Source organism: Salvelinus fontinalis, chromosome 31, assembly GCF_029448725.1.
Source record: "Salvelinus fontinalis isolate EN_2023a chromosome 31, ASM2944872v1, whole genome shotgun sequence".
Taxonomy (NCBI): domain Eukaryota; kingdom Metazoa; phylum Chordata; class Actinopteri; order Salmoniformes; family Salmonidae; genus Salvelinus; species Salvelinus fontinalis.
This window is the reverse complement of record NC_074695.1, coordinates 22508501-22522327: the sequence shown is the minus strand read 5'-3', so window position 1 is coordinate 22522327 and position 13827 is coordinate 22508501. Positions and strand designations below refer to the sequence as shown.

Below are 13827 nucleotides of genomic sequence, written 5' to 3'. Positions count from 1 at the left end.
GGCTTTTCAGGTTATGTCAATATAGGACTCGTTTTACTGTGGATATAGATACTTTTGTACCGGTATCCTCCAGCATCTTCACAAGGTCCTTTGCTGTTGTTCTGGGATTGATTTGCACTTTTCGCACCAAAGTACGTTCATCTCTAGGAGACAGAATGCATCTCATTCCTGAGTGGTATGACGGCTGCATGGTCCCATGGTGTTTATACTTGCATACTATTGTTTGTACAGATGAACGTGGCACCTTCAGGCGTTTGGAAATTGCTCCCAAGGATGAGCCAGACTTGTGGTGTTCTACAATTCTTTTCTGAGGTCTTGACTGATTTCTTTTGATTTTCCCATGATGTCAAGCAAAGAGGCACTGAGTTTGAAGGTAGGCCTTGAAATACATCCACATGTACACCTCCAATTGATTCAAATTATGTCAATTAGCCTATCAGAAGCTTCTAAAGCCATGACATAATTTTCTGGAATTTTCCAAGCTGTTTAAAGGCACAGTCAACTTAGTGTATGTAAACTTCTGACCCAATGGAATTGTGATACATTGAATTATAAGTAAAATAATCTGTCTGTAAAGAATTGTTGGAAAAATGACTTGTCATGCACAAAGTAGATGTCCTAACCGACTTGCCAAAACTATAGTTCGTTAACAAGAAATTTGTGGAGTGGTTGAAAAACGAGTTTCAATGACTCCAACCTAAGCGTATGTAAACTTCCGACTTCAACTGTATGTATGCATGTATGTTCTGAGCAGATTTGCTCAAGATTTAGTGAAACTCCCATGTAAACAAGAAGTGATATCACTAGCAGGATGGTTTGTGGCAGCGGTCATCTCTTGCAGGGAAAGCCACTAAGCCATGAGATGTCAATTACAATTAAACACACATAATCCCACTGCTTAACCTATAAACAAGACTAGACCATGTCTGTGTAAACAAGATTCTCAGCATGGACTGGCAGAGCAGAGCCTATGTTAACAGTGAATGACCACTCTGTCGCTCTCCCTCTCACTGTCTGTCTCTATCCTCCTCTTCCTTTCCACTCCATCTCGCTGTTCTAAATTGTTCCAGTAGACTTAAGCCTCTGTGTGGGTTCCTCTGATGAGACGAAATAGCTAACAGGGAACTGTTGGCCTTAGTAGCTACACTACTACACCCTGCTCTTACAATGCCATGTTCCATCTTGGGTTCACGCAAGCAACCGGAGTTCACAGAACCAGTGAAATTGAGAATGTCCCCCCTTTGTCTTGTTCTGTAAAACAGGGAAGGGCGTTTCTTTTTGGTCAATTTGGTAATTTAGAGGTCAACAACATGCAAACGTGTTCGACAACACCGCAAGTCAAAAGGTAACCACTCTTCCTGACCACTAAACCCAGATATATTAAATTCCACTATCACTGTGGATGAATGTTAGTCTGAGACTAACCAGCATTCAGGGTTTAACCCCAGCATTAACCCTCATCCAGACACACGCCATTCAATTACAGTTACCTGCCGTGTGGCTAAAGAGATTATGCAACAAAATGGCTCAGCCAGCTGCCCTTGTGTCCAGTCTTCACAGATTATGTGACTGTAGGGCTTTGAACCAGAACAGTTCAAGAGTTTAAGTCTTTCTCCAGCCTCAACATACTCAAGAGAAATTAAATGGACGGGACGAACTCCAGAAAAAAATAAAAAATAAAGTATGCCTACATTCTTCTTGAAATAAAAAAATGATGTTAAACAAAGACTGCTCAACTCACTCAGGCCCTAGAGCAGTGGAAGTGACTGACAGGCTTTGTAGGTGTGTACGCCATGTGGGTTAACTCGTTTTCTGGAACTCAGTCAGCCCTTTAAAAACTAAGCTCAAGTTAGGTGTGGACGGGAAGGACAGAGAGACCGGTATTACATGACAGGGCGGGGAGGAAGTAGTCAGTGGCCACAACAAAAATAAAACATTTTCAGTGTGGGGAGAATAGAATCAGAACAATTATGTGGCCAACTCAAAAAGCTCAAGAAAGAGAATTGACACCCACCACCTCAAGATTGTTCTGAATTGTTTGTTAGAAACATTAGCATTCCCCCAACATTATTTTGTTGAAATATAATTTGGACTGAGTAATTAAAATAATTAATCTCAATTTATAGGATTCATATAAATATAGTACCTAACATCCGATTTGGACCCGCCACATCTCAACAATGAGTATATAGTATCAGTTCTCTGTGTCTGACAAGTAGTATGGATCTGCGGCTCTGAGTATTATTTCTTCATCCTATGTAACGTATTCTTAGTGAACTTGGTCTGTTTTTTTGTTTTTACATGGTAGGGTCTCGATTTTATTTATATAAACATGAGGTTGAGGGACAACAAAAAAAAGTTTGGGAACACCTGGCTTACAGGGTAAGGAAACCAATATGCCATTTTGTCATTTGGGTGAACTATCCCCATGTGATTTTTTTTTAAATTACCAGGTTCTAGTGGTCAGAAACTGGTAATATCAGGATGTAGGATGGGACATAAACCTAACAACTTCAATTTCTTAATTTCTTTCTGTACAGATGGATTTGGTGATGTAATTTACTGAGAATACATTACGTAAGATGAAGAAACAATACTGCAAGCAACAGCGCCATACTACTCGTCAGACAGAGAATTGATACTATATACTCGTTGTTAGGATGGGATTGGTGTGGGGGATCCGTGGGTGGCAATTTGACAATTTCTTTGCATTGAATCCTATAAAACTAAAATGGTCCATTTGGGTGCAAATCAACTAGCTTAATTTCAAGGTTCAAATAGTCTCTCAACCAAATAAATGTTGCAGGAATGCTTATCTTATCTGCGTCTAACTACAGAAATGATTTCAGAACAATCTCAGATGGTAGGTGTCATGGCTTGTTGAAATGACATGGAACGACCCAGGGGGATCTTTATGTGAGTTTAGTGGGGAGGGGACCTTAAGCTTCTTTACAAAGGCATCGACTTGTTTCGTAAGAGGATAGGGAGTAAAATATCAAGTGGAATTGGTAGTGGCAAATGAAGGAAGATTTGGTGGGTAGGGGTTACAAGGGTATCAGATTGTCAAGGTGAGGGAGTCAGGGGGAGGACAGCCAGGGTTTCTGATAGACCGAAAGGTTGAAAGCGATACAGAAAGAGGCTAATAAGGGTTCCAGACAGTCGCCTCTCCAGGGAAAGGGACTGTAAAAGGTTCAAGTTAGTGCAGAGCCAGAAGCAAGCAGCAATGACCTTTGCGACCTGTGGGTAAAAACACATTCCCCTATCATTAATCTTCCTCCACTGAGGATGTCAATCATGCATTAGGAAAATGACTAGTGCTTAAACAATGTTAGTAGAATGCAAATCTATCCAACCAACCAACCTCCAGTGAGAGGAAGCGACTGGTGTTCCAAAAGGAACATAGCCATTTTGCTTTTATCTACCCAGCCACTTGGACAGTGGATGATATAAAGTGGTTGTCAGACAAAAGAAGTGGAGGAGGGAGAGTGGGAGAAAGTGACGAGGGGTTCTATTTTAAGCCAAATCCCCATCACCCACGCACCCCCTCACTGCTTCCCTTCCTCCTTCCCACTAGTCTGTTTTTACTGCTATTCCCTGTTCTGTAAACCTTAAATCGCACTCAGCTCAGTCCCTCTCTTTCTGTGTTGGACTGTTTTAACAAGAGTTGGGACCATCAGCTCCTGTGTGCTAAGACACTGATAGAGTGGTCACAGAGAGGAGGGGGCTGTGTGGACTGGGAGAGAGTCACTGGGAGAAAGAGTAACTGGGATGGGGATTGGCATTCCTTAGGGAGCTACATTCCCCCTGTGAGGGAGGCTATATCAGGAACGCAGCCGGAGGCGTAGAAAAAAATTAAAACAGGAACAGATAAGAGGGGAGTGAAAACAAAGCAAGTTGACTTGGCTGAGATTCTAGGATGAGGAAGGAGAAGTGGGACACTGAGAACACCACACTTCAGGAAATTAATGCATAAATACAACCCACAGGATGTTAGGTTTACTCAAAAGAGTTAAGTTAACTACATTGAAGATTATTATTTTTTAAACGGAACATGCAATTTCAAAGATTTTACTGAGTTACAGTTCATATAACATGCTGCCCACACCGCTCGCATTACGTGCGCTACAAAATAAATGTGCACATACAATCCTTTCATCCAAACTGCTCACGTGCGTCAACGAGCGTATGCATAGCCAGGTGCTAAAATAGACCTTATGTATATATTATTATTATTTTTACACTTGACGCGCTGCATGTCCCTTCCTCACCCAATTGTGTTTCTTAGGAGCATATACCCATGTGGCTGATTGAAAGATGAACTGAGGTCCACACTCCAGTCCAATAGGTGGTGGCATGCACCTTAAAGTTGGTTGCCAACTGCCATAAAGTCCACATAAGAGTAAGAAGACCGAAGGAGAGTTTACTAGAAACTAACTAGGTTTCCCCTTTTATCTGTGCATTAATTGTCATAGAGAACACACGATTTTGTGTGACTCAATTCTACAAAGAGACAGAAAAAGGACCTTGTGCATTTCAGGTAAAACAACAACCCAATCTTTATATCCCAGGACAAATTAGCTAGCACAGAAAGCTAGCTAGCTAAATGGCCATGAATGTTTCATGTGATTTGACCTGTTCCTAAACTAATATAGTTGGTTCAGATTTAATTTTGATATTTCAACCTGCGTGTCTTGAGCGCGTCTGGTGTGGTTGGACAAAATCAACATGAGCATGCGGACGAACGCGCATGCCTTCATTAGGCTATGGATCTCACATGACTAGGAATACAGACATGCATCTGTTTGTCACAGATACCTTCTTTTTTTTAAGTAGGGGCGTGGATCAGAAAACCAGTCAGTATCTGTTTCATTAACTGTTCGGGTGGCAGGTTTAGACAATCCCGCTGGTGAAGAAGCCGGATGTGGAGGTCCTGGGCTGGCTTGGTTACACATGGTACTGCCAAATTCTCTAAAACGATGTTGGAGGCAGCTTGTGGTAGAGAAATCAACATTAAATTATCTCGCAACAGCTCTGGTGGACATTCCTGCAGTCAGCATGCCAATTGCACGCTCCCTCAACTTGAGACATCTGTGGCATTGTGTTGTGTGACAAAACTGCACATTTTAGAGTGGCCTTTTATTGTCCCCAGCACAAGGTGTATTGATTATGCAGTTTAATCAGCTTCTTGATATTCCACACCTCTCAGGTGGATGGATTATCTTGGCAAAGGAGAAAAACTCACAAACAGGGATGTTAACAAATTTGTGCACAAACTGAGAGAAACAAGCTTTTTGTGAGTATATAAAATTTGTGGGATTATTTATTTCAGCTCATGAAAATTGGGATCAACAGTTTACATGTTGCGTTTGTTTTTGTTCCGTGTAAAACAATGAGGACACTGTCAAAACATTTCAGTAAAAATACATTTCTAAGGGAAAGTTTAGCATGATCAGACATCTTTGAGTGCTGCTATTGTTTTAGTGAATAGTATAGGGGTCCAACAGAGTCTACAGCTGGCTCTGTTAGTCCACTGCTCGCTGCTTAATGAAGCGTGAAAATGCTCTTACACACTGCTCATTGTCTATGGAAACAAGAGCAGAAAGGGAAATGATTATCCAGAAATCTATTGCTGTCCTGCTCAGGAGTTAGCATGTATGCAGAAATGCCAAAGAAAGCTAACCCACCCAAGCCACAACCTACTAATTTCATAATGTAAGAACATTAGAACCCATAGGTAGAAATCAGTAATTTATAACAAAGTACTGCAATAAGTGACAACAAAAAAGTAGCAAGTTAAAGAGGCCACGTTTCCTTAACACACACGCACACAGAGAACCTTTCCAGTGGGACCAACTTCTACCCTCAGCTGCAATCAGAGAGGGAATGTATCTGGAATGGCCATCACACTACAGGCTCTTATCTGCTGCCACACACTACAGACAAGTCTGGGCTTTGACAGTGTACAGTCCTGCCTGCCATGCTAAGACATCGCATGAGCACCTCTTATCCCAGATGAAAACAAAGCGCTGGTGGAGAGGGCCACGGCAACAACACGTAAGCCTCTGCTGAAACACATAACAAGGATGCTGGGTAGCTAACTAATGCCAGCCTTCCTTAACCAAATCCCTCAAGGGTCTATGTAATGAGGGTCTGGCTTTTTTATTTTCCACAGCAATTTGAAGTCACACACTTGGGCACATTCTTTTAAATCTTAGTGAGGGTGGAGGTCTGTCAGGGCATCTGTGGCCTGGCCTTTCAAATCAAATGAAGTGTTACACCTATGTTTCCAAACACACACACACACATGTCGGTCTGGCCAGTGAGTCTGGTTCTCTACGTACCTTCCTGGACCCTTGGCAGGTGGGACTGATCAATCTCCAGCTCTGTCATGGCTGCTGCAGAAGGGCAGTCACGGCCTCATTGCCCTCAGGGCCGGCCAGAGTACAGACAGACCCTGGGGAAGGAAGGGTACATAAAGACAAGTCCAGTAGCATAGAACAGTAATGTTCAACATTGAATTGCAGTAGTTACTCTTTGTTATAGCAAGGAGGGCACATTCAGCATTTGACTTTCTGAATCCTTTGTCCAAATGTGTCTATGTATGACAGAAGTCTACTGCAGGCAAACCGTTGAAGCACACACTATAATGACATAATTCCTATGAACTCTACTAAACTTATGTTAAACATTCTAAAACTATTATGACAATAGCTACAAATGTAACCCCCATGTAACACTTGCATGGCGGTTACATACAGTTCGAGAAACGCGAACGAATTTCCACAGCAGTAAGCTACAACACGTACAGAATTCCATTACAAAAGCATTGCACAACATTGCAATTACGTATTTTTTGTATGATAATGGCGATACAGACAACGTGCTCTTTGTCAAATTAATATAAAGATCAACAATGGTTTAATGCGTGTCTGTCAAGCTCAATCAATCGCTAAAAACATGCCCAAACTAACAAAATTAAACAAAACCTACAGCTGTAACCGCAGCACTACCCTGAATATAGTTTGTAGCCTTCGTGCACACAAAATAACATTCAACAAGTAAACATGGTAGTTGGGTATAAACGTTCGATTATTTTGTTGCGGTTGTCTATTTTCCAGACACTTTATCCGCAGTTATCGTTTCACGTTCGCCATAGTCTCCGATACATCCGATAAACCTATTCCAGGCGTATATTTAGATCTGACACAACTATCTTTTTAGTTTATCAATGAAACAAAGCTGATAGTTTGATGGCACGCCATTACGGACAAATAATGGACTAAATGAGCCTGCTTTATACTCCAAGGACCTTACATGTTCTGTAAGCCAAAACAGTCCAATACGCCATCTAAACGATAATTCGATTGATTCTTATTTGCGGTACGGTTCTAGAAACATAAATCCCTCTACTTTCATATCACATCAACAACTATTTCACGAATTCAAAATACATACTTACTGTACACTGTTTTAACCGTTTAAAAAAAAAACACAGTTGCAGCTGACAGTATTTTTCAGTGACACCCGTTTGTGGCGTCCATCTTCTATTTACACACAGGTGAGATTCAGATCGCTAATTAGTGCAGGTAGTCGACTGTCTTCCGTCTGTTTTCCGTAAACGCGCTGTAACATGGTTATATGGCCGTGTGGGAGTACTAACCCTATAAAGGTGTGTTTAAAAAATAAATAAAAATTCGCCGAGGTCATTATGCTTCCAAAACCATAACGCAAGTGACGCGTTTTAATGTTCAGACCAAGCGCAAGCTAAGGCTCTTAACAAAACTTCCCTATACAGAGAAGACGCCTTCGTCCAATGACTCTTAGGTGCAATGGAACCGAGAGTCATTATCAAGGCCCAGGAAAAACTTAGCTCACTCCCTGTGGCCCAGGAAAAACTTCTCACTCACTGTGAAGTTGCTTGGCTGGAGATACTGAACACTGGCAGTTATGGGGGGTGATAAGGGACATATATAAGCCTAGACAACCGTTCCACCTGACATGACACAAGCCTTACTAAGTCTGCGTTTCGTTTTCTGATTTACATGACACCAACGCCTTACTAACGTCTGTGTGATGCCTGCATCGCGTGTTAATGAAAGTCATAATGTGCATAGTTTATATTTATATTAATTAAATCTCAACCATAAATGATAGAAACATACACTTTTTCTGTGCAAGCAGACATTGGGACTAACCACCTTGAACTATAATGTAGCCTATGCCTTGTGTATTTCCTGTTATGGCTAATCTATAGATATTCTGTCTTTCCCTCAACACCTCATGGCATGGTATGTTATCTTACCTCACTGTATACAGAGCTAAATGTTTTCAGCCAATCACAAACTGTGTTATTACAAGTTCCACATCAGACAACCAATAAGAGTTGTGTTCACCACTTTCAGAGGAGTTCAAAGTTGCTATTCGGGATCTTTGGGATGTCCATACCTCTATCAAGTATACATGTAAATTGGTTAAGTTTAGTGTTAGTTTAGGGTTTAGGGTAAGGATGTCCCAAGGAATCCAGATTGCAGTGACAGTTCGTAGAGTGAGAGACTGGCACCGGTATTTGAGAGCTTGGCGGCAACACAGACATTATTATTTTTTTTTTACAAGCGGGGGAAGGGATTTTTGAGTGTCTGCCCCAGATAGTTTCATTAGACAATAAAATAATTGCCAAGATGTACTTGATCCAATTGAGTAGTAAGTAGGCTATATTTAAGTTGTGATATCGTTAGGAAATATTTAGTTCTGTGTTTAGGCAAATTTGGTTTATTTGAAAAAAAAAAAAATTTGGGGGGGGGGCATTTATTATTAGTATTTATTTAATGGATTAATTCAATTATAAATGAAATAACTACTTTTCACTTAAGAGAAACGAGATTCAACATGCAACTTCGATGGAAGACCTACAGTTGAAGTCGGAAGTTTACATAAACTGAGTTTAAATGTATTTGGCTAAAGTGTTTCACAATTCCTGACATTTAATCCAAGTAAAAATTCCCTGTTTTAGGTCAGTTAGGATCACCACATTATTTTAAGAATGTGAAATGTCAGAATAATAGTAGAGAGAATTATTTATTTCAGCTGTTATTTCTTTCATCACATTCCCAGTGGGTCAGAAGTTTACATACACTCAATTAGTATTTGGTAGCATTGGCTTTAAATTGTTTAACTTGGGTCAAAGGTTTCGGGTAGCCTTTCACAAGCTTCCCACAATAAGTTGGGTGACTTTTGGCCCATTCTTCCCGACAGAGCTGGTGTAACTGAGTCAGGTTTGTAGGCCTCCTTGCTCGCACACACTTTTTCAGTTCTGCCCACAAATGTTCTATAGGATTGAGGTCAGGGCTTTGTGAAGCCACCCTATACCTTGACTTTGTTGTCCTTAAGCCATTTTGCCACAACTTTGGAAGTATGCTTGGGGTCATTGTCCATCCAAAACCCATTTGCAACCAAGCTTTAACTTCCTGACTGATGTCTTGAGATGTTGCTTCAATATATCTACATAATTTTCCTTCCTCATAAAGCCATCTATTTTGTGAAGTGCACCAGTCCCTCCTGCAGCAAAGCACCCCCACAACATGATGCTGCCACCCCCATGCTTCATGGTTGGGATGGTGTTCTTGGGCTTGCAAGCTTCCCCCTTTTTCCTCCAAACATAACAATGGTCATTATGGCCAAACAGTTCTATTTTTGTTTCATCAGACCAGAGGACATTTATTTAAAAAGTATGATCTTTGTGCCCATGTGCAGTTGCAAACCGTAGTCTGTCTTTTTTATGGCAGTTTTGGAGCAGTGGCTTCTTCCTTGCTGAGCGGCCTTTCAGGTTATGTCGATATAGGACTTGTTTTACTGTGGATATAGATACTTTCATACCTGTTTCCTTCACGGTCCCATGGTGTTTATACTTGCGTAATATTGTTTGTACAGATGAACGTGGTACCTTCAGGCGTTTGGAAATTGCTCCCAAGGATGAACCAGACTTGTGGAGGTGTACAAAAAAAATTCTGAGGTCTTAACTGATATTTTTTTATTTCCTCATGATGTCAAGCAAAGAGGCACTGAGTGTGAAGGTAGGCCTTGAAATACATCCACAGGTAAACCTCCAATTGACTCAAATGATGCCAATTAGCCTGTCAGAAGCTTCTAAAGCCATGACATCATTTTCTGGAATTTTCCAAGCTGTTTAAAGGCACAGTCATCTTAGTGTATGTAAACTTCTGACCCACTGGAATTGTGATACAGTGAATTATAAGTGAAGTAATCTGTCTGTAAACAATTGTTGGAAAAATTGCTTGTGTCATGCACAAAGTAGATGTCCTATCCGACTTGCCAAAACTATAGATTGTTTACAAGAAATTTGTGGAGTGGTTGAAAAACTAGTTTTAATGACTCCAACCTAAGTGTATGTAAACTTCCGACTTCAACTGTAAAATCATGCCTGACAAAACGGTATCCTAACATGGTGTGGATACAGTAGTAGCCTATTCTACAACAATGTAACTGTATGTGCTAGTATTATCTATCTAATTGATCAATTAAATTGTAAATGTGGATAGGTACGCTATTTCATTCAATGATTACATTATTGTACAAGGTAGATACAGGAGTAGTCTATAGTCTACAATAATAATGTAATTGAATGTGTTATAGTATAATTTATTTAATTGATGAATACAATTGTAAATGGGGATGGGTAGGCTACTTCATTCAGTGAATTCTGAATATGTTGCTATCTCTATGTTAATGACAGCTTTTCAGCTGTTGCACTATGGTAATGTCAAAATAATTTTGAAATCTCTTTCTTTTAGTCAAGATGTGATGAGCCAGAGCAACCAATCAGCTTCACTGCAGGTGCTCAACCCACCACCCTCACTGTTCTCCCTCCACAAGTAACCACATCCTCTTCTCCTGTTCAACTACTTTGCCACCACACTAGAAATGACTGTACATTTACCCCTGTGCCCATCTCAGTGTAACATGATCCATCCAAGGCCTCAGCTGGATGCATAAAATGTGAGAAATGTTAGCGAGATGCTATAGTATGTGTGTATGGATGGAGTTCCAAGTAAAGACTTGAGAAGATGGCAAAGGAGATAGTGATGAGAGTGAGACCATACAATATGAAAATAAAAACCACTTGGGATCTAAAATGAGTGGGGGGCCTCTTGTGTCTCCTTTTTGTCCGTTTGAGGATACTACAGTCACCCCTGGTGGAGGTTCTTGGAACACTGTGATTTAAGTCTGAGCAGAGGTTGAAAACCTTCAAAGGTGGTGGTGCTATGTTGCATGTTATCTTGAATGCCCCCTGTATATAGCCTCGTTATTGTTATGTTATTGTGTTACTTTTTATTATTTTAAATTGTATTTTTTAACATGGCGTCCAAACTTTCTGTGCTTTTTTTCAAAGTTTTAGAGCCAATTTGTTTTATTTTCTATGAACAAAGGCACAGTTTACTTTAGGGAATATATGTAAATATGTGATGTTACGAAAAAATGTGTTAGTGTTAATATTTGTATGAAATTAGCGTTTAACAGTTTGCTAGCTTGATGCTAACCAAAGTTTGCTTGGCTAAGCGCTATAGTAGTTATCTCTAGCCTAGTTGGTTTTAGTCAACGTCAGCTTAATGTAATGGTTGTAGCATTGTTTCACATAGGCATCCAGTAATTTAGTTTTTTTTCGAAATGGACACTGATAGGACAAGGGATGGTCCTTGGGAAAGGTATATATATAATTATTTAATTAAAATGTTTGATTAGACATGGATTAATGTTAATGGAAGACAGAAAATAAAGGATACCTATCTAATATATATATATATAATGTGTAGATGTACTGTATGGTGACTCCACGTTTGGAGGAACGGACCAAAGGGACTGCCATGGGCAAGTACCTGGACGGGTTCCAAGAATGGTGGAAAGACAATCTGAAGGTAATTATCTTTGCACACAACACAGCAGTGTCCAGGCCTCCAGAATATTCACTCTATCACCTGCTATATGGAGGGGAGCTGCAGCAGTTAACTGATGTAAACAATACAATTGTATATAACATTATTGCATATACTGTAGTATACTTTTTTTGATTGACTTAGTGTTTTTCTTTTGCTGTTTTTGTATAACGTACTTTGAGGTCACTGATGCTCCACCTGATGTGGTGGAAGTTGTCAAACCAGATTAGAACTCCTTCAAAGACCCCCTTCAGGCACGGACTGAGAAGGATGTGGAAGTTTTTGACCAGGTAAAAATTGTCTGCTGTTAATTTATTTTCTGGCCTTCCAAGAGATATAAGATATGCATATGTAATAATATTAAATATAATTGCATTTATTTCCATTATCAGTAAAGGTGAGACTGAACATGGACAGAGCGCATGAGAAAAAGGGGAGCCACCTGAGAAGAATCAAGGGGACAAAGTACTTCGACATCTAGGCGAATGACTTGGCTTGGAAGAAGGACGAACGGAAGGCGAGACCCGGGAAAGCTTGGTGCTCTTTCACTCCTAGCTGGGGTCAACATCCGTTAAGGGGAATATAAAAAATCTCAGATAACTATTTGCAGTTGCTGCCTCGTGGTGGATGGCATCGCCATGCTGTCAGCAGTACCAACACTGGCCCAGGGGTTTCTCCAAATAGTCAATCTCAAGGCTAACCACTGGGTCACGTTAAGTAACCGCCACTTCCAGGTAGGTACTGCTAAGGTGTATGACTCCAGTGGTCATGACACCACCCTGGAGTTTCTCACAACTCACCTCTACCTTTCCCAAGGACCATCCCTTACCAACCCCACTGACATCAAACATTAGATAGGTATCCTTTATTTTCTGTCTTCCATTAACATTAATCCATGTCTAATCAAACATTTTAATTAAATAATTCAATAACTGTATTTTTCCCTACCTGATAATCATTTAACCTGTGTGTTTGCTTGTTTACGTCTCCTACCCTGTTCCCTTTACTGTGCTCCTGTTCTCCAGGACCTAGGGGTTCTGCCCAACACCCAGACATGGATCCACCTGATGTCCTCCATTACCAACCACCCTCCAACTTTTCATTACATCATCTACAGCTACTGTTATTGTCAAGTTGTCATTATCTGCTAAGAAAGAGCAAGACAACTATCATACTGGGCACATCATGTGAGATACACAGATTAGCTAAAAACACGAGCACAGCAAACACTCAGAACAAAGAGGGCAGCAGCGCCTGGACATTGCAGAACCTCCCATCCACACAAGACCCACCTCCTCTCTATTCTAGACACCAGAATTCTGTATTTCAGTCTATGATTGCCATGTGAGTGTACAATAAATCTGAAAAAATTGACACACATATAGCAAAAGAATATCAATGGTTATGTATTTAAATCTAAAATATTGCCAAATTGGTTTTCACAGCTGTTTCACAAGGTGTTTGTTATTGTAAATTGTAACACATCCCTTGATGGTATTTGTTAGTACAACATTATTAATTGTATCATAAGACATACAATAGATATATATTCAACCACAACAATAGATATATATTCAACCACAACAATAGATATATATTCAACCACAACAATAGATATATATTCAACCACAAGGGGGTACTAATGAGATTTGTTTTTAAATCATAATTGAGGATGAAAATGTTTTCAGTGTCGATAAGGGAATGCCTGTTTAAAATGAAAACATGCCAGCCAGACAAGCCAGTGTATGAATCAAATGTATTTGCATATGAATGGGGTGGAAATTAGTTCACTTTGTGATCTGTAAGGTAAGTAACATTAATATGTGTGTGGGGGGGCATTGAAATGATATTATGTTTACCCTGATGCCTGTTTATTCAT

At 40.2% G+C, this 13827-nt stretch overlaps 1 protein-coding gene across 2 annotated transcripts in view; it reads right to left on the bottom strand.

The window, feature by feature from the left end:
* The window catches only part of LOC129829828 (coiled-coil domain-containing protein 50-like), a 40817-nt gene extending 32895 nt beyond the window's left edge, over positions 1-7922 (bottom strand). The window contains exons 1-2 of one of the 2 annotated variants that reach the window (XM_055891770.1): positions 7460-7922; positions 6342-6454 (exon numbers count right to left, since the gene is read on the bottom strand). In XM_055891770.1, the coding sequence (XP_055747745.1) occupies positions 6342-6390 (49 nt within the window). In that variant the 5' untranslated portion in view covers positions 6391-6454; positions 7460-7922. The remainder of the gene's footprint in view (positions 1-6341; positions 6455-7459) is intronic. The other variant, XM_055891771.1, reaches the window with a different exon arrangement.
* Positions 7923-13827: the final 5905 nt, after the last annotated feature.